General features: G+C 34.9%; 1 protein-coding gene across 1 annotated transcript in view; it reads left to right on the plus strand.

Annotated features, from left to right (window-relative positions):
* The first annotated feature begins 1,297 nt into the window (after positions 1 to 1,297).
* DNAH8 (dynein axonemal heavy chain 8) overlaps positions 1,298 to 24,502 on the plus strand; it is a 118,876-nt gene continuing 95,671 nt past the window's right edge. The window contains exons 1-19 of the mRNA XM_053938593.1: positions 1,298 to 1,409; positions 2,810 to 3,003; positions 3,618 to 3,752; positions 5,944 to 6,028; positions 6,871 to 7,019; positions 8,341 to 8,530; positions 8,889 to 9,052; positions 10,051 to 10,227; positions 10,599 to 10,712; positions 13,184 to 13,291; positions 15,467 to 15,568; positions 16,887 to 17,033; positions 17,944 to 18,141; positions 18,666 to 18,742; positions 19,215 to 19,314; positions 21,438 to 21,557; positions 22,267 to 22,402; positions 23,107 to 23,294; positions 24,237 to 24,317. Coding sequence (XP_053794568.1) covers positions 2,818 to 3,003; positions 3,618 to 3,752; positions 5,944 to 6,028; positions 6,871 to 7,019; positions 8,341 to 8,530; positions 8,889 to 9,052; positions 10,051 to 10,227; positions 10,599 to 10,712; positions 13,184 to 13,291; positions 15,467 to 15,568; positions 16,887 to 17,033; positions 17,944 to 18,141; positions 18,666 to 18,742; positions 19,215 to 19,314; positions 21,438 to 21,557; positions 22,267 to 22,402; positions 23,107 to 23,294; positions 24,237 to 24,317 — 2,457 coding nt within the window. The 5' untranslated portion in view covers positions 1,298 to 1,409; positions 2,810 to 2,817. The remainder of the gene's footprint in view (positions 1,410 to 2,809; positions 3,004 to 3,617; positions 3,753 to 5,943; positions 6,029 to 6,870; positions 7,020 to 8,340; positions 8,531 to 8,888; positions 9,053 to 10,050; positions 10,228 to 10,598; positions 10,713 to 13,183; positions 13,292 to 15,466; positions 15,569 to 16,886; positions 17,034 to 17,943; positions 18,142 to 18,665; positions 18,743 to 19,214; positions 19,315 to 21,437; positions 21,558 to 22,266; positions 22,403 to 23,106; positions 23,295 to 24,236; positions 24,318 to 24,502) is intronic.

Here is a 24,502-nt window from a genome sequence, read left to right on the forward strand (position 1 = left end):
GTTTGTTGAAATTTATAAATAGTATAAAGTTTTGATTATTGGAGAGCCAGCATTTTGTGTGTTGCCACCCAGCTCCCTTCTTGGAGCAAACTAGAAATATCTTGCCTCTGTGTGTGAATTGATGCTTCACAGGTAATGAGCCCGCATTCAGGACAACATAAGGACCAAAAGGAAGGAGCTTCCCTGACTGTGGCATTACGTAGCTGAAATATGGCATGAAAGTGAGGATCCCCTATGGTGACCTGATGATGCATCCTTCCAGTTGCCACCAGAGGCCAAAGTACCACACCAGTGCCAGATCAGATGCAGCTGATAACCCAGCTCCACTGGAATGGTGCTGCTTTCATTAGTCCTGGCAGTATCAGGCTGTCTGGAAATCCTGGCCTTGCCTTGTTAACATACTCATGGCAGCCTTGGTTTAGTGTTGACAGAGGTTGATTTCTGCTTTTGCTTCCAGGTGCTGGGAAGAGATTTCAAGTAGCATTTGTCACAGAATCGCAGAATTGGGCAGATTGGAAGGGACAGCGGATCTGTTCTGATCTACCTGCTCACGCAGTGTTATCCCAGAGTACGTGGATTGTGTCCAGATGTTTTTGAATATCTCCAGGGAGGGACATTCCACAACCTCTCTGGGCAATTTGTTCCAGGGCTCAGTCTCCCTCATTAAGAACTTCCTCATGTTCAGGTGGAACTTCCTGTGCATCACTTTCTGCCTTTTATCCCTTATCCTATTGATTGGTACCATAGAGAAGAGCCTGGAAACATCCTCTTGGCACTCCCCTCCCCCCCATTTAGATATTGATACACATTGAAGAGGCCCCCTTTCAATCATCTCTTCACCCTCTGGAGTTACGCATTGTCCTTTAGTATAAAAATATCATTTCAGGCCTAAGAGTGAAGGATAATATTTCTCTCAAAAATGCAGAATGAAAACCAGGATTGAATTCCCTGTGTGGTGAAAAAAAATATAAAAATTATAACTCCACACGTTTTATAATCGAGAGCAAAGCATTTCCGCAGAGCAGAGCTCAGTCTGCGTTATTCAATTAACTTCCATGGGCACACTAACCACACCAACCGCGCGGGCAAGCGGTGCCCAGGTACACGAGATCTTTACGGTAGAATGACGGTTCGGAGTCCGGGGGTCGAATTTTGGCCGGCCGTGCGCGGGCCGCAGCGGGCGGGCGCCGGCAGCGCCCTCGGAGCCCCGCGCCCGCCGCTGCCGGGCGGGCGTTGGAGCCGCCGGCCCGAGCCCGCCCCGCAGCGGTTACGGGCTCCCGGTACCGGCACCGGCCCCTCCGCCGAACCGGGAGGAGTCTGCCCGCTGAGGGGAGCGCTGGTGAGCGCTGTGTGCTGCCGGGGGACCGCGCCCCGCTGTCCGCCCTGTGAGGAGACGCAGCTCCGGCCAGGTCGGTGAGGATCTTCGCCTGCATCTCTCTGCCAAAGCTGAAGTGCAGGCTAAGGCAGCTCAGCGTTTCAGAAGAGAGCCGAAAGGCTGTATTCCCAATGCTCGGGAATCCTCCACTTCTCCTTCCACCCTCCTAAAATGATGCATGCTGCTAGCCAGACCTACTTTCCTTGAATGAACAGTTCCTGTAGAGAAGCTTTGGGGCATCCTGGAGGGAAGGAAAGGAGGTTTTGACATAAAAGCATGTTTGTTATTCCAGCCGGGAGAGGGGGGCAGATGGAGCTCATGCAGGTTTTTGGAAAGTATGAGACTCTCACCTGAACCGCCAGGTATCTTGAGTATAGATTTTGGAGAGCCAGGGACAATGCCAGGATACAATGCAGCCTTTGTGGGTTTTTTAAAGACAGCTGTGAGAACCCCGCCTCTCTCATCTTGTGCTTTAGGGGAAAGTATCAGCTAAAATTGAACCAGTTAAAAGAGAGGGAAATTGGCATCCAACTTATTCCATTTGAGTGGAATAGACAAGGAAGAAAGTACCACTGCTAACCTTGTAGATGACCAGGCCAGTCATAGAAACATGAAGAAAAATAAATAAATATAATTAATTTACATTTCACTTTTTTTGATGACTTTCCTATTTTTTTTTTTTTGGTGGTATGTTTACTTCAAGAAAGAGATGAACACTTTCTAGAGCAGGTGATTGCATGCCTAAAACCATAGAACATCAGCCAATTTGTCACCTATTACATGGGCAAAAATAAGGAGCAAGTAATGTACAACCAGGTGTTGCTTTTCAGGGGTTGCTTTTCATGTCAGCTTCCCCTTTGATTTTTTATTTCCCAAATCAGGTAATAATGGCTAAGAGAGTATATAATGCTGTTATAGCAGTGGGAGGCTGCCCTTAGACCTCATATGAACTACTGAGGAATTCTTGATAGTTATCTTGATCCTTATTGTAATAGTACACTGAGCAGAATAGCAATTTCTGTGTATGCAAGGCTTTTTGTAAGCTCAGTTGCTGAATTTGGGTATATATTTTAGAAATTCAAATTTAAATAAGTCATTTGTGTTTGAAACGGTTTCTATTTCTCAGTAATCAGACATGCACTGAAATTATTTATATTTTAAAATATATTTGTTATATAGAAAGGCATTCACTCCACGAAATGCACGTGTATGAAAAATTGTTTTTAAAAATGTCTCAATCTTCATCTTGACATTTGTAACCTACCATAAAAATGTGTATAATGTCTGGCATTTTAAGAACTGGAAGAGGATTTGATGAGATTATTAAATTTATATACCTCTAAAGTCAGTTTTGCGATGCTCCTGTTTTCTGCAAAAGGTAAACTTGAAATGTCTGAATTGTTATGAACATAATCTTCTCTTTTCAAATTTCAGATTTTAGAATGGCGGGGATACCAAAAAATAATAAAAAAGGTTCAGCCACTGGAGAAGAAATAGCCAGATCTTCTCAAACAGCTCAACGATTAGCAAGCCTTTCCTCTTCGTCTCGTTCTTTTGGAAGTCAAAGTTTTTCCAAGTTTTACCGCCCCAGTGGAGTTCTGAGCGTGCAAAGTTACAAAGCAAGAAAGGTTATAAGTTTCTGGTTCTTTCCTCATATTATTAATTCAATTTATATTAATAATTAGTTTAAATTTTTAATTTTTAAATTTTTGTTTAGACTTAGTTCTTTTACTAAATTATTTCTGGCAGAAAGTGAGTCATGTTTTCCCATGTTTGTTATATTTTAAAATTTTAAAGTTATAGAGGTCAGAAGCAGAAGATATTAACTGAATAATTTACATTGAAGCATGTACTCAGCTTAGTTCCTGCAAATATTTACGCACCTACATACTTTATTTTAAATGGATGTTTTAACTTTTCTATATTAATTTAATAAATTGGAATTTTGATTGTGAACAAGGAAGCCAGTTAATGTCACATAAAAATCTTAAAATCCAACTGTAATATTCTTAATGTTTGTTTTTCCTTGACATATCCTCAGATTTGACTTCACATCTTATAATAATACTTAATAATTTGTTTTTCTGTTAGCCTCTGAAAATTTAGGTACTTTTAAAATTAGGCATTTTGCAGCTGTAAATACAAGACAGTAAATTTCAGCATTAGTTGCAAGTTAAGTAGCAGGTCATTGTTGTGATTACTTTGTGTATTTTTAGCTTGAAAGTCTTGTTTAATGTTTTAGATTCAATATGAAAAAGCAAGAGAAGATCGAAGAGCAAAAGTTAATGCATCATATAAATACATATTTGAAGTTCTCAGTGCCAGGGTAGGCTTAGACTTACCAACTGTGGAAGAAATGATATTGGACGTCCCTTCGGTGAGTCTGTCCTATATGCCTGTTGATTTAAATTATTAGTTAAAATATGTAGCAGACTACACCTTTGATAGGAAGTGTTATCCATTGTTTTCATTGTTTCTGCCAGAAAATGTGATTACTAAGGCACACAATCAATCTAGTAGGATACCTGTCTAAATCTTTCAGCTGAGTTTCCCAGCAGAATTACAAATATCCCCAATTTTTGATTGTGGCTTTTTCATCTTTCTTACCTCAAGGAAAATATAAATGCTGCTGTTATTTTGATCTTTTTACATCTACCAGTTCCAAACAGTTTCATCCATCTCAGACTGACTTTATAATGTTCTAATTATGATCACTCTCGTTTGTTAGGCAAATTCTCAATGAAATTTCTAAGATTGTACAAAAGTGTGTGACTTATGGGAGCATTTTGAAAATTAGCATGTTGTTAGTAATAAGAAGGAAGATTAATCCTGCACCATTTAAATAATATGGAAATGTTTGAAAGACCCACTAAGAAATTTCAGTTTTGAGCACTTTATTTATGTTTGGATGTTAAAAAGATTGGGTTAAGTGGGTTTGCAGAGTGTATTGATATCAAATCTGTGGAACTTCTGAAAGCTTTCATTATTTTTGTGTGTTTAGTGCTGTCTTTCATGATGTTTCAAAGTGATTAAACAAACAGGAGGAAACAGTTAAACTGTACTTTTAATAGATTATCAAAACACAGTATGGCTGCTGTGGAAAGATACGACTCAACTTCTCTGATTACATTTTTGTTATTTGACTGTTGTTGCACCTGATTTATGTTTTGTTTTTTTTGTCTGTTAAGAGAGATTTGACCTAGCATTTAAAACTCAGTCAGATAATACCTCCTTTGATAAAACAAATGAATTCTTAGAACTTCAGTTTTACTGTTACAAGCCAAATTTAGCCTTACTCCAAATTTGTTTGGGTTTTGTTTGTTTATTGATATCTTTATATCATAAAATGTACTTAGCCTCATTTGTTTGTTTTTTCTGCTTACACAACATAGATGTGTGCTAAGTATTGTGCCTTTTTTACATTTGCTAAATTATATATAGTTCGAAATAATTCTGATTTAATGTGAAACTGTTGTTCTACACCAAGTTTGACTAATCCCAACACTTGAGAAATTGAGAAAGTTTGGGTTCTTGAGAGGTTTTTTTTGTATTTGGTTTTGGTTTGGGTTTTTGTGTTTGTTTATTTTTGGTTGGGTTGGGGGTTTTTTGGCTGTCACCAGGACCATCTGAAAAATTATTGTGGTTGAATATTTTTCTGCTCCCAGTTTTAGTTTATTTATAAACAGTTTAGGCTGTTGGGGCTGTGTCAACATTGTCCCTCACCAAATTGTCATTTCATGAATTCCCATAAACATATGTCTTTGATATCCATGAGTTAGGTTTTGCTCTTTAAAGTTTTAGCCTGCATATGTATTCACACAGTTGGTGTGAGAACCACATGGACTTGAAACAGCACCTCTTTGCAGAATCAGTAGCTGTGGGGACAGCTCACATCTTTCGTTCTGTGTAGAATCATACAAGCCCCAAAGTTACTGTTTGTCCTCCTCTTCCTCACAAGCTGGAGTGCTTCTTGTAGTGAATTTTTTCCTGCTTTTTGTCATTGCGCTTTCAGCACTTAAACAATTTTTTCTTTCACTGTTTTGGGGATGGGTCTTTTTAATGTATTCTTCTCTGTTTTAACTCTTTATTCACTAGTGCTGTTAACAAAAGTGAAATGCACATATAGAGCTGGCTTGCTTTTACTTTTATTTTCATGCAATGTTGTCTTCTTACAAAAGTGGCTCTAAGTTCTGTTGACCTGGGTGTCACTCATTTTCCCGTGATTGTTCTGATTCAGCTTTAATATTTGTTTATTTGGGGGGGAAAAAAACACGCTCATAAGAAATATACCATAACTAGAAGTGTATCCTTTGTCTCTGAAGAGGTGATGCATCTCCACTCATGCTTGCTAAACTTCTGACCTTTTTTTTTGATGAGGAGGAAGTAAGAGATCTCACTATCATGGCTGAGTCCTTCAGTTGGACACTTCCTATCTTCTCACAATATTTGAGGATAAACATTGCATGACATCTAAACTTTAAACAGTAGCATGGTCAAATTAGTTTTGCACATCTTAAAGGCGCGTAAAAATATTTTGAGTAACACGTATTCACTCTTTGATTTAACAGTTCGATGCCTTTGATTCCTTTTTTGCCAAGGGAGGAAAAAAATCATTGAAAATTTTCTATCAAGAAGGAGATCCACGAGGAATAGGTAAATGTTTAGCAATAATAATACAGGTACATGTAACAGTGCATTCTATTGTTAATTTTGTTTGAGGTTTCTCAGAATAAAATCTGCTTTTGCTTGTTCAGAATTTTGCAACCTTTTGCTCTGAGGACTGAAAATTCATATTTTAAATGCTTGCTTCAAGTCAAATTGTTTAGGAAAAAAAAAATCTCAATTTTAACCACTTCTGGAAGAAAAAATATGAAGTCTTAACCTGAAGTACTGAATTGGTTGTGACTTTTTAATACATGAGTTTTGCCCATAGTTCATTAGAAAGCACTTTCATAAAACCTGTCTCTGAATTTTCACTTATTAGAAATGTTTGAAATTTTTCAGATTTCACATGCATGGTAAAGAATTCGAATGTAATGTCTGAAATCCCTAATGATTCACTAATTACTGCAAATATTGTTCTGTTACTTATTTATATTGAGCTATCAAATTGCATAGGAATATATCCACAGAGGACCTGAGGCCATCTCATAGTGTCTCTTTTCTCACTTAGACCTGACATCTTTTTTGGTAGGACAAATGAAAATAAAGTACCTTAGTCACCAGCAAATAGTTTCAGAGCGATGGGCCTGAGCAAATTCCCTTTTCATTGCATTACAATGCACAAATAGGTTTGTAAGATACACGTTATACGTTTAGTGTAGTTTTCTAATTGTGTGATTAATTACAATTAAAAATTATACTGGTTTTTGTTCTCTGACAAAAGAAGAAAATAAATTATTTATACGTTCAATTTTATTTCCTTATGTTGATTTTATGCATTTTATAATACCCTCATTTTTAAAAAGAGTCATACCTATGAAATTCCTTTTCAGAATGTGGTCGGGTAATTCCAGAAGTTGAAAAAGGAAGTAAAATCTTTCAATTTTATTTGGAGAGGACATCAGACAAGATCATAGGACTATGCTTATATTTTGTTCGCTATAAGAATGACACGTCCATAAATGAAAAAACTATACATGAGGTACTCTGTCATATATTTTAAAAACTAAAAGCTTTAAAAGCAGCTATTTTTTTGTTTCATTATTTTTTTCACAGTTGACGCATAACTAAAGTTACTGGTAACTTTTTTTCTCTCCATTTTGGGTAAAAAACAAATAGCTGTATCTTTTCAGCAAATACTTGTGAATTTAGTGTCTTACAGGATTCTTGTTAAAGAAATAAACATTAATTTCTCATTCTCAAGCAAATTTTTCAAGCAAAGCTGCAAAGTATATTTTAATTGTAATCAAAATCCCTAAGCTACAAGGAGACACTGAGAAGACATTATTGCAAATACCAGGAGACAAAAAGTTTACCTGTAACTTTTTATGTGTTTTGAAAAATAAAATACAAAATATACATTTATCTTGTGTAAATTATGTGGCATGTAATTTTCTGCTTTACAAGACAAATTCTTATATAAGTGTGGGCTTCATTATTGTTCATAGCTACATGTCTTAGTATTTGGGCAGGGCTTAAGGGACTGTAAATTGATAAGAAATAGCTTCACATATGTATGTTGTAATTAGTGTTATTTCAAATTCTTCAGACAGAAAATCCATTATTATTTTACATGCTTTATATTTCATATTAAAATATTCCACTCCTTTTGAGAGCTAAGAAGGTGAAAGAGAAAAAAACACTATCAGAAGTAAGATACAAATTCTGTCTTTATCAAGGGCCTCAGTGTTGGTCATAACTATTACTTTTCTATCAAATACCTTCCCAATTAATTCCAAATGCTGAAGGGATAAGGAAAGGAAATTTATATTACAGGAAGTTTCTTACATGTTAATACTTGCTTATTTTAAGGACATTTAAAATACTGGAACATTAAAAATAGTCAGACCTTGTAAAGTTTTGTTTTGGAGAGTAGGAAAAAAAATAATTTGATTCAAAATAATATATATTTAGTCAGATAATTGCTTTTATTATAATTTCAGATAAGGACATTCAGAGAGTTTTTTGCTGCTTTCAATTCATGAATTAATACCTAATTGTGGGTGAGGGCGTTTTTCCACCATTTCAAAATTTCGAGACTCTGTGTGATAGATAAATAACTGATGTAACAAAAGCATAACTAGACAACTTTTTAAAACTATATTAAATAATTATTAACTTCCCTTTTTTATTGAGAGTACTATCTTACAGGTGCATGTAGGTGTGTTATATAACAATTTTCTCTCCTTAAATTAAAGTTTTGTTTGGCACATTGGAGTGCTTTTATAAAAATACGTTGAACGTATAACACTGTTTCTAGTGTAAGGTACTGCTTTGATAACAATAATGTTTTTACACTGCAGGAAATTTCCTTTGGTGTTTTGGATGCCACTGATGGACTCCTACCTGGTATTAAAGATGTAATAGAAAAGGTTTTTCTCCCTGCTATCCTTGCAACAAGTAATTGGGGTAATTTAGGTCAGTCCAAAGAGGATACAAAAGACAAGCAGAATTTTGTGGAGACAATTAAGAAATACATTTCATTTTTAGGAGGTAAGCATTGCATTTAAGAAACAAACTAGAGGAATTCTGCTTAAGGATTTCTTTTTAAAGGCAGTAGTGCATAGATAAGGAACTTTTCACATTCTGCAACGAAAAATAAAATTATCCATTACTTGCCTAATATATACATGGGTGGATTATTTTCTTAAGAAAATAGTGACATGTTGCTTTTAAGGAGTATCACTGCATTTAAATCAGATACTTCTGCTTTATGTGAGTGTAGTAAATTGCTATTATATCGAAACAACACTGACTGCAGATGCCTATTTTCAAATTTAAATTGCTTTGACTGGTGGAAATATATTTTAAAGTCTTAATTGGTTCTATATTGTAATTGCCTTTTTCTCAGGTGCTGCAGCATGCATTGAAGGAACAGTTGAGTTGAAAAAAATAGATCACATTAATTTTTCTGAACTCCAGACCTTTGATAAAATAACTGCAGCTGCTGACAATTATGACACAGTTTACCAGCTAGAGGAAGTACTTATGATATGGTATAGACAAATTGAACATGTAAGTTGCTGTTTTAACACATCAATTCAGCATGAATATGGATGAATATTTATAAATTATATGTGAGACTTGCCTGAAGTTTGCTAAAGGCTTCAGCTGCATCTCCACCCAAATTAAGAGAAGCGCTCTGCTTCTATGCACAAGTGAAGTTAAGTAGATAGTCCTTATGCCTTGGAATTTGCAGTCTAGTGAGAATAAGAGTTTCTGAACACTTAATTCACAAACAAGTGAATAAGAAGAGAACGGAGGGTTGCAGGACTAATAACAGTGGTGAGGACCACGTACATATATAGAGCATACTAACTGTACATCACCTGTTAAGTTTCTGCTACCACTTGTGGTGGGAAATACTGCTCTTAGAAAGATTTTTGATCAGGCCTAGCAGGGTGTATTTTGTCCTGTGTAAGTCTTGCATGGTAAGGTCTCAGTTATCCAAATACTAGTGTCTGAGACTTCCATGAAAAAGAGAGAATCCTTTGTCAAAATACGAATCTGTGTAGACAGGGACATACTCTACTTATAAGGCATACTATAGTTAGTGTGTTTAGCTCACAAGAGTAAAAATGCAAAAGGCATGTAAAAAAAGCTGACTCTACATTTATCAACATACAAATGGATAAATTTATGACTGATATCTAATACTTTTATGAAACTAGTTCTTGAAGTTCTGTACGAGTGAATTTACATTTGGTGCATTTCAATCCATAGGTTCTGGTTAAAGGCTTATCTGTATATGCTGATATTCACCCAGGATATGACAGCAGTTGAACATATGTATTAACTGCCTTAATTTCAGTTTAAGAATATGATTAACTGCAATTCAGACTTAGAAAGCTTTTCCAAATGGGAACCATTTTCATGTGTCAGTAACTGCAAGCTTGTTCCTTTCTAAGTGAGTTTCCTCAAGAGCATTTATTCTATATAATGACTTGTCTATTTGCTATAGTAGGCATTTGATTTTTTTTTTTTATTTTAATTTTTTTCCAATTGGGTTTCAGGTTCTGATTGAGAGCAAACAGCTAAAGAGAGAAGCTAAGGATTCAGGTCCACTGATGGAACTGGAGAACTGGAAATACATGTCTGCTAAATTGAACTTTATTATTGAACAAATCAAAGGACAAAACTGCAAAGCTGTTATCAATGTTCTGAAAGTTGCACACTCTAAAATACTAAAGGTTATATTTTTTTTTTCCTTTTTTATACTGGGTTTTTTACTATAAAGGTTATTGTTTGTTTGTTTTTCTTTCATCTAAGAGAGATTTGCTGAGGAAAATTAGAAGAGGGAAATTTAGATGTGTTGCTGGTGTGCTGAATGTATCCAGTCAAAGAACAAGACATTTCAGGGATGCAGCCAAAAATGAACATAAAATACATTATATATGTAATAAATACAATAAATTAACTTTTATTGCCTGCTTTGGCAATGCCTCTTAAAAATTCATTTAACAAAGTTTACTTCTGGCAAGTGAGTGCAAATTAAAGAAATAGTTCACTATTATATAGTTCACTATGTATGAAGTTTTTCACAGTACTCTTTTTCCACTAGTCATGGCAAGAATTAGATGGCAGAATCACAGATGCAGCAAATGAATCAAAGGATAATGTGAGATATCTAAGCACACTTGAAAAAGTTTGTCAGCCCCTTTATAGCACTGATGTTGTAAGTATGCCTTTCACCATTCTTTATGCATAGTTTAGGTATTTACATAGAAATCTCAGAGCAAAATAAAGTTTCCCTTCCTTATATTTACTTAAAAGTAAATTTTTTTAATTTACATTTCTAGTTTTCCTGATTTTTTTTCTAAAAGCTTGTCAAACTAAATGTTGAAGCATTATTTTATGATCTATTTAATAAAATATAGTATTTTGAAATATGTATTTATTAAATAAGCATAAATACATATGATTGTCCTGCTGCTGGTATTATTTTTAAAGGCAATTAAACCAACTACATATTTTATAATACAAATATCTCCAAATATTGTCTTCCAAATAATTATCTCCAAATATGTATTCCACTGAAAATATTTTATGTGTCAATGATCACATAACTGTAACCAAAGTACCAAAATTTCAGTTATATAGAAAATAATGAAACCTTATAAGGTCCTAAATGGGCAAAACATTTTTTAAATAAAGAAAACAGTATTATCTGTTTCTATTTGCAGAAGTACCTGCCAATCAGAATTTAGACAATTGGTTGTCTGGGTACACCAATCAATCCTAGTTCAAGATATTTGTTATTTGGCATAATAACCATGAATTATTATAAAGGTGTATTTTCCTAATGATTGTTGCAAAATAGGATGAAAGGAGTAAATACCTTAGAAAAATACTGCTCATTCTCCTTTGTTTTTGAGTCCTTCACATTTTGGTCCTATATGCCTCCAGCCCTCTGTTAGGAAGTGCCGCATTTCTTTTGAATCTCTGGCAGCTTAGGATCCTACTACAAAGTTGTAACTGAGGGCAAGCAAAAGGACTTTGATATGACATACAGGTCATATTGCGTGGAATAGTATAAGAAGCAAGTACGATTAGCAGTGTAACTAAGCTGTTTATCTTCAGCTCTTCAAGGAATCACTAGAGGGTGCCAGGTACCAGGCCATAATGATGAACACCTACTTCATAGGTGTTAAGATAAAGTTCTTTGTATCATAAACAAAGACAGACATTAGTGGGTGCAAACCCGTTGAAGAGTTCATAATTTTACTAATACAAGATAGTTAATTAGAGTTCTTTGTTTAGTCTGGAACAATTTGGATACACGTGATTTTCTGTTTAATCACACGTTAACATGCAATTCTGTTTAGCATGTTCCTGAGATCAAGTTAATTTAGGTGGGATTTCCTATGATATTCGGCTCAAAAACAATGATTTCCAAGCTTAATATATCCTGTTTTAAACAGACCTTCATTCTGTGCATTTAGTATCTGGTATGGACAACTCTTTTATATATTAGTGAATAAGGAATATAATAAGGAATACATGTGGATTTATGATGACATTTGGTGTGTGCATAAAGTATGGCATTTAGTGTATGCAGTATCACACAGTGACATTTGTGCTGAAGTAGGTTAATATATGAAAATTCAGACCGAGCATTTAACTCAACACTTTGAATCAGAGAAACTTCTACACAGTCCAGTATTCAGGGTTTTATTTTTTGTTAAGGATTGAAAAAGAAAACCTATAGACTCAGAATCTCCTGATTCCATTTCAGAGGTGGTGCTGGTGATGAACAATATGGACACAGATGGTTGGTTTTATGCTATATAGCATTTATTTCACACTCTTGCTAAATGCAAATGCCTTCTATGTCTATTCACAGTATGAGTTTGAGTTTTTAACTCAAATTTAATTACAGGAGCTTGGCTTCTCCATTGAGGGATAATAGCCAAAATTACTTTCTTGATGTTTTGAATTGCAACTTTGACAGCACCCTGATAATGTTAATGAATGTTTTATCTTTTCTTTTATTCTTTTTTTTCCCCAGCAAAATACTTTGTAAGCCTTTGAGCTACTGAGTATTTGCAATGCCACAGTATGATTTTAACAGTGTGAACATTGATTTCACAAAATATGTGAAAGACTTAGATGTTTGATATGATGTTTGAAGGAATTAGGCATTTGTTAATGAAACTAACATTGTGACAATTATTTAATGAGATTTCTGAAGTGTCTGAATGAAACATTTTATGTTAAGATTGTTATCAAAATGAAAGTACATTAGCAGCCTTACCTGACGGAAAACAAAAGCATGCATCACAGAAAATTGCTGTTAGAAAAATACTTCCTATTGCACCAAAAAATGCAACCTTTACGTTTTGAGTCAGTGTTCAATTTTGTCGATCAAAATAGGATATTAAAATTATTTTATCTTGTAACAACTTTAATATGATTTCTTAACCAATGATCAAACTTAGCCATTCATTGTTCTTGTTAGTTGATGTTTGAAATCTTATTGAGCATGTTTAGTCTTTTTTAATAAGAAAATTTTTGGTAAGATGCCATGACATTTTAAAAACTGATTCATGTGACTTAGGGAAATATGTAATTTAGAAATTGACAATAGAATGGAAATATAGTTGCTAAAAATAGGAAGTAATTTTTTTCTTGAAACTCTGCTTTGAGGTATTAATGACACAGGGAATACCATACTTGATAAAGGCTGTGCAAATGATTCACCGTGTTTCAAAATTTTACAATACTTCAGAGAGAATTACATCATTACTTATAAAGGTAAGTATATTAAACAAAACAGTAATTACAAAAATTGTGTGACTTTTCATAAGGAAAATTAATTTTGTTTAAATCAGTAGAACCTTTGTTTAAAAATGGTACTAAATAGTAGGGTTCTGCATGGGAAAGGGAGAGAACTCTGTTGATCATGAGAGAATTAAACCATCAGTGTTAATTTTTTTATATTCTTGATTAATCTTCTGATCTGAATTAATCTGATCAGTTGTTTCATAAATCACAGAATCGGCAAAAGCTCTTTTTTTCCTCAGCCCTGAAGACCTAATGGCAGGTGGCCATCAATCTGACTAGGCTGTTCCTCCAAAAAGTGAGAAAGACAAAAGGTTCTTGTTTTCCGAAGCAAGTCATACTTGAAAAGTTAATTGAATTTCAGATCATAAATTTTCCTTCCTTAAAGAGAAAATTAAGACTGGCTATGTATTTATACCAATGTCTTTGGCAGAATCCAGGTATTCACTGCATGCAATGATGGTTTGTACAATGGTTTTGTAGCAAAGAAATCCTTCCTAACTAAACTGCACACCTGCAGTAAGAATTCAGGGGAAATTCACAGTAGACCCTCATTACAGACACGCTTTTCTTGGTTCTTTACACCACAGGGTTCAGCATATTTTTTTTTACTTTTCAATTTGAACTAGGATATTAAGAAGTATGTGCTCTTTTGAATCTCTATCTATTCATGGCTGTGGCTGTTTTCTATATATCACATTAGGTATATATTACCTGTCATATAATGGGTGTTTGTACATTTCTATATTGACTCTTGCTACGGTCTATTATTTAATGGTTTAAGGGAGTGAGTATTTCACTACAGAGGCTAATAACAAGCTGTGCTTGAAATGGCAAGGAAAAATCTGTATTTTAATCCAGTGGTTTAAGGTCCCTATTTACTGTTTGTTTCCACTTAGTGATCATCAGAAGTGACACTGCAGGTCTTATCTCCAACTTCATCAGTAATTTTCTTAAAGTTTGAGGCTGCCTTTGGTATGGCAGTTTCCAGTCTTTTTTCAGTTAGGAGTACTTAAGACCTGCTTTACAGTACTCTCATGTCAGTGTTGCCTTTTCCCCAATCTGGAAATGAAACTCAAGATCATTTTAGTAAGGAGGTAATGTAAAAGAGGATCTTTAATGAAGGCCTTCAGAGGCAGTTATGGAAAGATGTCTGCAAAAGCCCACCCCCTGCAAGGATTTATAAGTTTTAGGAAATCAGCATAATTGATAAAAAACACCAATTAGGAGTACAAGTGGTGTTGCAGTTTTCCTCCAGGTCAAGCCCCTTCTCTGGAGCCCCCCATTCAGCACTAGTTGTACTTTGTCCATGACAATGTGTCTCGAAGAGTTGTTCTCAGCTTTGGTTCCCAGGAAGAATCGAGATAGCACAGGGCCTTGTACCTCCCAGGGCTTGGAGCCCTGGAATTAGTTTTGTTTTTCTGCTTAGGGAAAGGCCATGGAAAATTACTGGGAAAACTAGCTACTAATACAGTAGGCGACAGAGTTGCAAATACATGTGCGAAGAACACAGAGAACATATAAATTAAAAAAGGCAAAACCCAAACTACACCATCAGGAGAATTGTTTTGAATTGTTCATATTATTTAATAGACAGAAAAATTGTCTACTTGTAGCTGTTCTCTGTGATATATCTTCTGTATCTGCACGTACTCCTCTCTCTCCTTCTGTCATTACTAACTTCGGATTTTTGTGGTTGAGAAGTAGAAGAATGTTTTTCCTTTTTATAGCCACAGGAAATCAAGGTAAAGCCATACTGCTAGGATACAAAATTCTTTAAGAGCAGTCCTTAAATAAGTGCTGCAAATGTAAAGACAACAATGTAAGTGAAGAATAGTTGTAATTCAATTAATTCCTTTTGTTCTTGCATTTTGACTGATGATATTCTGTGTTTATGTATTGCTGAAATTATAGGACTTACAAATATGTCCTGGGACTTACATATACTTTTGGGAGTGTTCTCAGATTTTTAATAGGGTGTTTGTTGTATATATTGCATATATTTTTTAGCCACTATTATTTCACAAATGAAATTTATTCCAAATCTGATAGTATTGATGCATGTATATGAGAATTTCATTAGATTTTGTAAAACAGGCAAATTAAGCTTAAAATTACTGTTAAACTTTTTTCATTCGTCTGCCCTAGGTTACAAACCAAATGGTCACAACATGTAAAGCATACATTACAGATGCTGGTTTGAATCGAGTCTGGGATCAGGAGACACCGATAGTCGTTGGAAAAATCAATGTTTGTATTTTGGCATTTTATTATTTGCATGTCAAACCTATTGATTACCTGTTTATATCATAAGGAAGTCCATATCAATATGTATCAAGTGCTTCACACCTCTTGGCTTCTTTTATGTCACGGTGCTTTGAATGTTTTCCCAACTCTTAGCCCATGGGCATTGGCTGTAATTACAGTAGCTTCATCTTTGTCAGTGTGGTCTGTTACTGACCTTGGAATTGGCATCTTTACTTTATGTACAACCAAGGAATTAATATTCCACATTTTTCCATCTTGAGGAAGAGGGACTATGGAGGAGGGTATAGCTCTGGTATGGTAACATCTTCCTCTACCCTGGAAAATCTGGTATTTGCATAGACCCTGACTTTGTTACAGTAGTTCCTTTCCATACAAGATTTCCTTGGCATATCATGAAAAGTCAGTGTTAAGGTAGTCTTCCTCTTCTTCATCTGATGGCGACCTATTAAGAACAAATTAAGTGCGTGCAATATGCTATGGCAAAATATGTGCAGCTGTGGGAATACTGGTTTCCAATGTTTACTTCATTTCCACCTTCTCCTTTTCTGGAATTCAGTTACTGAGTTCCTATATTCTCCAAAAGGCATTGAATACAGGAGAAGAATCACTTTCCTAGTCCTGCTGACCGCACTATTGCTCATGGAGGCCAGGATGCCGCTGGCCTTCTTGACCATGTGAGCACACTGCTGGCTCATATTCAGTCTGCCATCAGCCAGTACCCCCAGGTCCCTTTCTGCCTGGCCACTGTCCAGCCACTCTGTCCCCAGCCTGTAGTGCTGCAGGGGGTTGTTGTGGCCAAAGTGCAGTTGCACTGTGCAGAACACAGCATTTGGTCTTGTTAAACACCAAATTGTTGGATTCAACCCATTTACCCAGCCTGTCCAGGTCACTCTGCAGAGCCCTCCTACCCTCCAGCAGATCAACACTGACACCCACATCTGCAAATTTGCTGATGGTGGACTCAATCCCCTTATCCAGATCATCAGTGAAGATATTAAACAAGACTGGCCCCAATACTGATCCCTGGGGACACCAGTAGTGATTAGCTGCCAACTGGATGCAGCACCATTCACCACCACTCTCTGGTTCACTGTGCTCTACTACTGTATGTTCGTTCATATGTTGACAACACTTTCTTCAGATACTAAAAGAAAACCACTCTGTTTAAGTTGTTGCCTGTTGACTGAAACCAGATTAAGTGATAACTAATGGCTTTGGAATGTCAATAGGTTTGAGTACTCTAGTCCCTCACTCATAAGCATAACATAATGAATATGGTATTTATTCCTTCACTTTTTAGGAGTGCATATGTCTGTTGAGAGAATATCAGAAATGCTTCCGTGAAGCTAGGCAAGAGACTTCAGAAAATCTAGGAGGAAAGGCATTGGAAGTATCAGAAGTGTACATTTTTGGAAAAGCTGAAGCTTTTTGTAGGAGATTAGAAAAAGTGAGTATATTCAGTGCTATTGTTATTAATAAAGAAGAAGCATCTCTCCAAAGAACAGTTTACAAAGTGGATGCCTGCCAACATACATTCTCTTAATCATCCTTAAAGGAGTCTGTAACTCTCTACTGAGAGAATATAGGCACTTCAACAGAGTAAGTCATCCCAATGATTGATGCTATTACCTCACAATTGCCTTCTCAACTTGTCAATTTATCTCTTTTAGTGTGGAGAGAAATAACCTGATTGATCTAGATCATTATTTTAAGAGGTTAAAAATTATGTGAAAAATAACACACTTTTGCTTTTTTTGAATCACATTAAAAACTCATGTTTACTGCCAAACACAGTTCTTCAGATGATTCTGCTGCTTGGTGTTACCATTTAGCTTGGTAATGCAGTGAAGGGATTTTAAACTAACATTTTTGGATGGAAAAGATAATAGGTGCTTCTTGGTACAGAAAAAGGTCAGGCAAGGGATAAGACAATAATCATCACAAGGTAGGAATTCTGTGAGTCTTTGATGTACTTTTTCATCACTCAATATACATACTAATCTGCAGGGTTGGTTTTTTTTATTCTTTGATATATCTTTTTGTCATAAGTATGCTGTGTTTTAACTCCTTTTCCTTATTATCCTATTGGATCTAGCAGTAAAACATAAAAAACCTCCCTTTATCATTAAGAAAAACAAAGATTATTTTACTTTGTGTTAAGTTGTGGTGACAACTGATGTTGAAAACTGAATTAACCATGCTTCAAGTATTGAAGATACTTGACTCAGAAACAACACATTTGTGAATGCAGTAGCTAGAGGAGTGGCTGTTGAATATTTTATTTTGCTCAGGTTTTAGTTTATAGAGGAAATAACAAAGAATTCATTATGAGCATGAATATAATATCTTTATTTCAGATAATGGAGATGATAGCTGTAGAACAGAATTTTAATGCACTGACTCAGTGTGCAATTGAAGGTATAGATCTTATGGCAGTAAAATTCAAAAATATCTACCATATTTTTCAAAAGAAACCGTATGACACCCTTGATCCACAAGTAACAGAATTTGATGTGGATTTTGTGAAATTCATGTCAGAAGTTGAACGTTTAGAGGTAAGTAATATAATGACTTATTATAACTTACTTGGGAAAGAATCTATGGAACTAGTTATCGGTGACACTTTGGATTGTTAATAGGCTACATTGTTCTTCTAAACAGCATGGAGTTTGTGTTTGTCTGGAGGGAGGCTTTTTCCATTCCTTCTCCTTTCAAAGGAAGGTGTAAAATATATCAAACAGTGCTCAAGGATGATTTTCACTCTGCAGTCAAAATGACAAAAATTATGAGACCTGAGAGAATGATCTATGTGGAAGTTGTTTATTAGCCTGAAGAAATGTGGTCAGATTTTGGGCAGAATAAATTTGTAACTAATTTGTTTATTTCATAGAATTGTATGATATTTTAGAGATTATTTGACTGAAACTAGCTATTTCATAATTATATTAAGCATGGCCTGATTAAGGCTGCCATTTTGTGCTTTAAGTAGTAACAATTTCAAATGCTATTATGTTAAGAAAATATCATCGAAGTACTATTCTCTGACCTGAAAACCCACACTGAATTATGTATTTTTTAGGCGCAGCTACAGACTTTTATGCGTACCTGTTTTCGGAAAATTTTGTCTTCACAGAATTCACTTCAGTTACTTCAAAGGTATTGGCAACTATGTTTTAAAATATTTTAATGTAACTTGAAATTACTGATTAGCACAATTTAAACAGCCCAGCAAATTTTAGAACAAAGGGCCTAATTGAGAATTTTTCATTGCTGGTATTCTGGACCACATAATCATGATAAAATATATGTCTTATCTTTCTTATGGGAATCAATGTATCCTTTTTCTTAATTTCATTAGAATATTTTTTATACACAAGAGGAAAGCCTAAAGGAAAAGCCTAAAACATACTAAGCAACAACAACCAAAATACCCACCAGGGCAGAAATTTTCAACTTGTTTAAACTTCCTCAAAGAAAAAAGTTTTCCAGATTCAAAAGAATTTCCAGATTCAAAAGAATTTCCTAGATTTTTGCTTATTTCACTTTATGTAATGTTCATATACCCCAAAATAAATTAAAACAGTTATTATTTTAGAAATGTCATTTTGGGTATCAATTTTTAATACAGGTTTCAAAAGCTGAATATGCCATGCCTTCAAGAAGAAACTGCACGTACAGTTAGTTGTATTCTTCAACATTATGTAGCAGAACTCGAAGCTACTAAAAAGGTATTTAATTTCCTTTCAGTAAGTTGTGAACATCATGTTAAAATAGGAGCAAGCATTTTAACAGGAATAATTTTTATTTATTCTGCCTATTTCACTAATTTACTCTCAATTTATCCTACTTTTGTTTTCCTGTTACAGAAAACAGGCCTTAGTGGGTGGGCAACAAAATATGCACAACCCCTCTTGAAGGCAAATTTGTCATCACAATTTTACTTTATAAACCAAAATATTTTCTGATATTCCTTCATCAATTAAAGAAGCATATTCTTTTGTGGCTATGTACATTGCTTGCATGTACCTTTTGGATTTTTTTATTAAATGAGGCTTCCACAGTTAATTTGAATTTATAAGTAGTTATTATCAAATGCTGTGGCAGCATAAAATACATGTAAAATGTAGGTGAATTGCATTTATGTTCATTATTAAGTAATTTTCAAATGATTTCTTTTGTGCACCCTGACTGAAGTATAAATGGGAATTAAGTTCTGGGAACTGCTCATATTACTTGACTCTAAACTTTTACTTTGCCTGTAAAATAAACATCTGCATCAGAACTAGATGTCCAAACTCCCTTTCTACTCAAGAAAGAAAGGAAGAATTACTCTAGAGTGAGTTAATCTGATCAATTTTATATAGTGTCCTGAAGATTTAAAAAATTCCCTCCAAATGCCCATTTTTCTTCAATGAATATAAAGGAAATCTGGAAAACCAGACTGTTGAAAAAGTTTTTCTGAGATGTTTACATTTTGTAAGATCAATGATACCAGTTTGCACAAGGAGCTAATATCTATATACTCTCCTCTTATTAGAAAATTTTTCCCCAAAACAGTGAGTTAAAACTGTAGCCTAGCAAAGCTGCTCTGAACCACTCTTTACGGTGTCCTTTCCCTGCCTACACACTGTATATAACAACCCCTGAACCCCTAATTACTGGCTTAACTAGACGAACAGATTCTTAGCAGCACTGCTTGCTTAAAAAAAAATAATGTAGCCCACCCTTAGCTGTATTTTCCCAGGCAAAAAATAATAGGTACATTTACTGAGAGGGTTTCATCCAGGTCAGTTCCTCTCAAGGTCATCGTGAAGGTACTGGGATTTCTTTGGCTGGGACTGCTGGAGACAAGGAAAGGCTAAGAAGACATGCTAGTTAGTGAAGAGTTGTGTCATCACAGCCTGAGTTTGCATGCCTAAAGTTGGGTGGCTCCAGATACTCCTTTCTTCTGTCAAAGAACACATCTAACTAGTCTTAACTATTATTAGATATTACTAAATTGCCTTTTATCTTTGCCAAGCAAGTTTTTTTTCTGATGAAAAGTTGCTCCTACTGCAATGCTGGTTCTAAAGGGATTGAATACTTTGTCAATGCAAATTTTGTACAGTATAAATTTGGGCCTTTTCTTTTTTTTTTTTTTAATGCAGCCATTCACTGAGTAGGGGACATATTTTCTCATCTTAGGCACAGATAAAAGCATGGGCTGTGTATCCAGGAGTATCTACATGCATTTTGGTTAGAAGTTAGTAGAAAAGTGCATATCATAGAATGCTAAATTATTGTCATTTGGAAGGGACCCACAAGAATAATTAAATCCAAATCCTGAAATGTTATCTAATAGTCAGATATGTGTATCTGAAGAAGAGTGTTGATGTTTCTATTCAGGAAAAAGCTCTCAGTTAACAATCTAGCTCGGGCCTCTCCTGAGGCCAGTTCCAAGCAAAGGGGGAAAAGCTTCACAAGGGTTCTCCAGAAACCACCTCCTTAAACAGCTTGCTTCCACAGCAGATGGCTTCAAAGTCTGCTGTCAGACTTGATCCTGAACACTGGCTGCTCCGCCCCAGGGTTCACAATGCCTTTTGGTGTACTCAGGACTCTGTCGTAAGTAAGCACAACTGAGAAACAGCATGAGATAATGGAGACGGGAGAGGTACCAGCGTTGATATATGTGCATCTTTGAAGGGTACCAAGTCAGGGAAGAAATACATTTTTCTCTCCATGAGCTGTTGTGTGACTCCATGCGAATGTAATCTGTTTGGGAGGAGGCAGAAACTGTGGTACCAGAGAAAACAGTTTAGCATTTCAATAGATTTTTTAATACATGTGTTTAATGATATTGTTCTTGCTGTAGCTTTACCAAACCCAGAAAGATGACCCTCCTCTTGCTCGAAACATGCCACCTATTGCAGGAAAGATACTGTGGGTGAGGCAGCTATTCAGAAGGGTAAATGAACCAATCACCTATTTCCATGTAAGTTGATGTGCTGAAAAATTAGGTGTTTTGTGAACTGTCTTCAGTACAGTGATCATAAAATTTCTGGTTATGATTGTATCACTTGTTATATGCTAAGCAACATTTTTCTTTGTGTGTTTATACTACTCTGCAGTAACCCCTGTAGATCCAAGATGTAGTGTTGGAATAGAACAGACTAGACTATTTCAGTTGAAAATGACCTTGAAGAATTCTTGAAATGTTTGAGTGATGCTCCTACAAAGCATCTAGGTCTCATGCCAAGTTAACTTCTATTTGAGAGAGGTTTTCACTTTCCTGTTTCCCTCAGATGTGAATAATGATAATCTAAATCTGTTCCAAGGAAAACAGACATACATATAATTACTGATTAAAAAAGGAAACTTATACAATAAATTTTCACTTACTCAATTTTGAGTAGAACTGAGTATCCATTTCACTATGAATTGCAGGTATTTATGACAGTATATTAAAGTAATTGCTCTTACTGATGTTAAATATTTAGTATTTATTCCTTACAAGTTCTTACTGACTTTATTGCCCTGCAAATTTGAATCATAGATATTTGATACAGTTTTTAAGAACTCTGTCAGTATAATTCATAGTATTAACATACACTATGTATAGACAATAATTAAATTAAGAAAAAACCAAGTGGTATGGGTGGTTTTGGATGTAGTTTTAATTTGAATGTACTGTGTTTTAATAGAAACATTCTGATATCTTGGCAAGTCCAGAAGGTAAAGCAGTTGTTCAATCATACAACAAACTTGCATATGTATTGGTGGAGTTTGAGGTAGTCTATCATAATGCGTGGATGAAGGAAATTTCACAATTACAATATCGTAAGTAATTAAATATATACTTGCTTCTTTACATTGTTGTTGAATATTAAGACAAATAAAATCAGATATTCTTTAAGCCCCGTTTAGCCTTAAAATGTGCAAGTAAGTCATGATCCAATTATCAGACTTAGTAATACAATCTCAGTGCTTTACTGACCTTGATACTTGGTTTTGATGCAGAAGATTACAGATTTGGTACACTGTTCAACATGTTACTGTAAACATTAGTGACACAAATTTAAGACACAGATAACTTTGGTATTTAAATTCTCTATATGTACTATTTAATAATTCTTTCTGGGTTTTTTTTCCCAGTATAATAATTCATAAAGTTGTATTGCCCCAGTCCCTCTAAGGACAAATATTACTAAATGCCTAGAAAGGTTTGATATTTAAGCATTGTGTTTCCTGGTACTTAGAGAATTAATTTCATGATTTTTTAACTTGGGCTGAGGAAAATTATGACACAAATAAGACTGGATCTGAGGCTTGTTTAATTTATGAAGAGAAAGGCAGAAAGATAGTATGATGGAAGTGGGTTGTGTATTTTCTTTAGCTGAAAACAACATGAAACTATTTCACAAGTAACCCTACATACTTAATCGCTATATTGTAATATTATAAATATACATTTTATTTTATAATAATGTATAGAATTTAAACAATTGTTTGTCTTAGAAACTGATACTACAATGTCTTTACAGTCTTACAATCAACGATACTTGTGCGTCATCCTACAACTGAGAAGTTCCTGGTTAATTTTGATCCCCAGATTCTAGAGATTGTGCGAGAGACAAAATGTATGATAAAGTTGGGTCTGGAAGTACCAGAGCAAGCAGTCAAACTAGCAATAATAGAAGATAAATTGAAATCAAACAAGTTGCAGTTAGAGGTAAACTTGAAAAGTATCATGATTGCTGTTTAAAAAAATTAAAAAGGGAAAGTGTTTAAACATGGATTTTTTTCTATAGCTAAAGATCAAAGCTGGGTAAGAGGTAGTTTAAGGTAAATTTGCAGAATGCACAGGTGGACATAGAGAATCTCATTTGAAAACCCCCTTCTAAGTCCTGTGTGGGCTGGTAGATACTTAAATATAAGAATATATATTTCATATACCCAATGGCACACTAAGTATACTCTGGTCATGAAATAATTTAAGCTATACAAATAGTTTTCACAGTCTGAAAATTTAGAGTTTTTGAGAAGAAATATTGGAGTTAGTCTGGTTTGAAATATATGGTGAGCCACAGAAATGTGAAGAATTTTGCAGGTCACCTGCAAGAGAAGTTACATTTGTTATACCTATTGTAGTCTCTGCTATGGTGTTATTTCAAGAGCTTGTATCTTGGGGATAAGGTGCATCATACAAGACTTTTCTCCGTGTGTGTGTATGGCATAAGAGAAGAGGATATTTTAAAACTGAGTTCACACCTGACTTAAGTATTTAAAGGATATGTTACTCAGTTTTAAAAGGATATTGCAAATTATGGTCACTAAAGATCAAGCTGTCTTTAGTTCTAGAGAAAGATCGTTCTTTTTCTGGCTTTGTGCCTTAAGAAAGTGTTGCGCAAAAGTGGCTTTCATTCCTCCATCTATAGCATGATACAAATTCATACATCCCAGAAATTATGTTCATAGGTATGTAATGTATAGATATGTATGTCTGTGTATAGGTATGTAATGTCTGTGTAAAACTCTACAATTGTTTCCAAATACAGCATTGTGGAGATTTCAATTCTTTTTCAGATAATTTGATGGTATGACAAATTGCTTTCTTGAGTAAAGAAATGCTTTAAATATTCTGCTTGATACTACCTTTTCTAATAATCAACAGGGTGTTGTCCAATCTTATGAAGATTTGTGTAAAGGAACACAAAATATGTTTGTAAATCTGATGACACCAAAAATGGAAAAGGTTAGTATTGCTGCATGCACCTCAGAATACCTCATAAGACATTAAAATAACTTAATAATAATTTATAATTCTGAAATATTTAGATGTTATTTAGATGTTATTTATTGTGAGCTTAATGGATTTTACTGAGACCTTTAAGACTAAAAATTTGTTCTTTGGATCCTTCATACAATTCTCAAATAATA

This window comes from Vidua chalybeata, chromosome 3, assembly GCF_026979565.1.
Source record: "Vidua chalybeata isolate OUT-0048 chromosome 3, bVidCha1 merged haplotype, whole genome shotgun sequence".
Taxonomy (NCBI): Eukaryota; Metazoa; Chordata; class Aves; order Passeriformes; family Viduidae; genus Vidua; species Vidua chalybeata.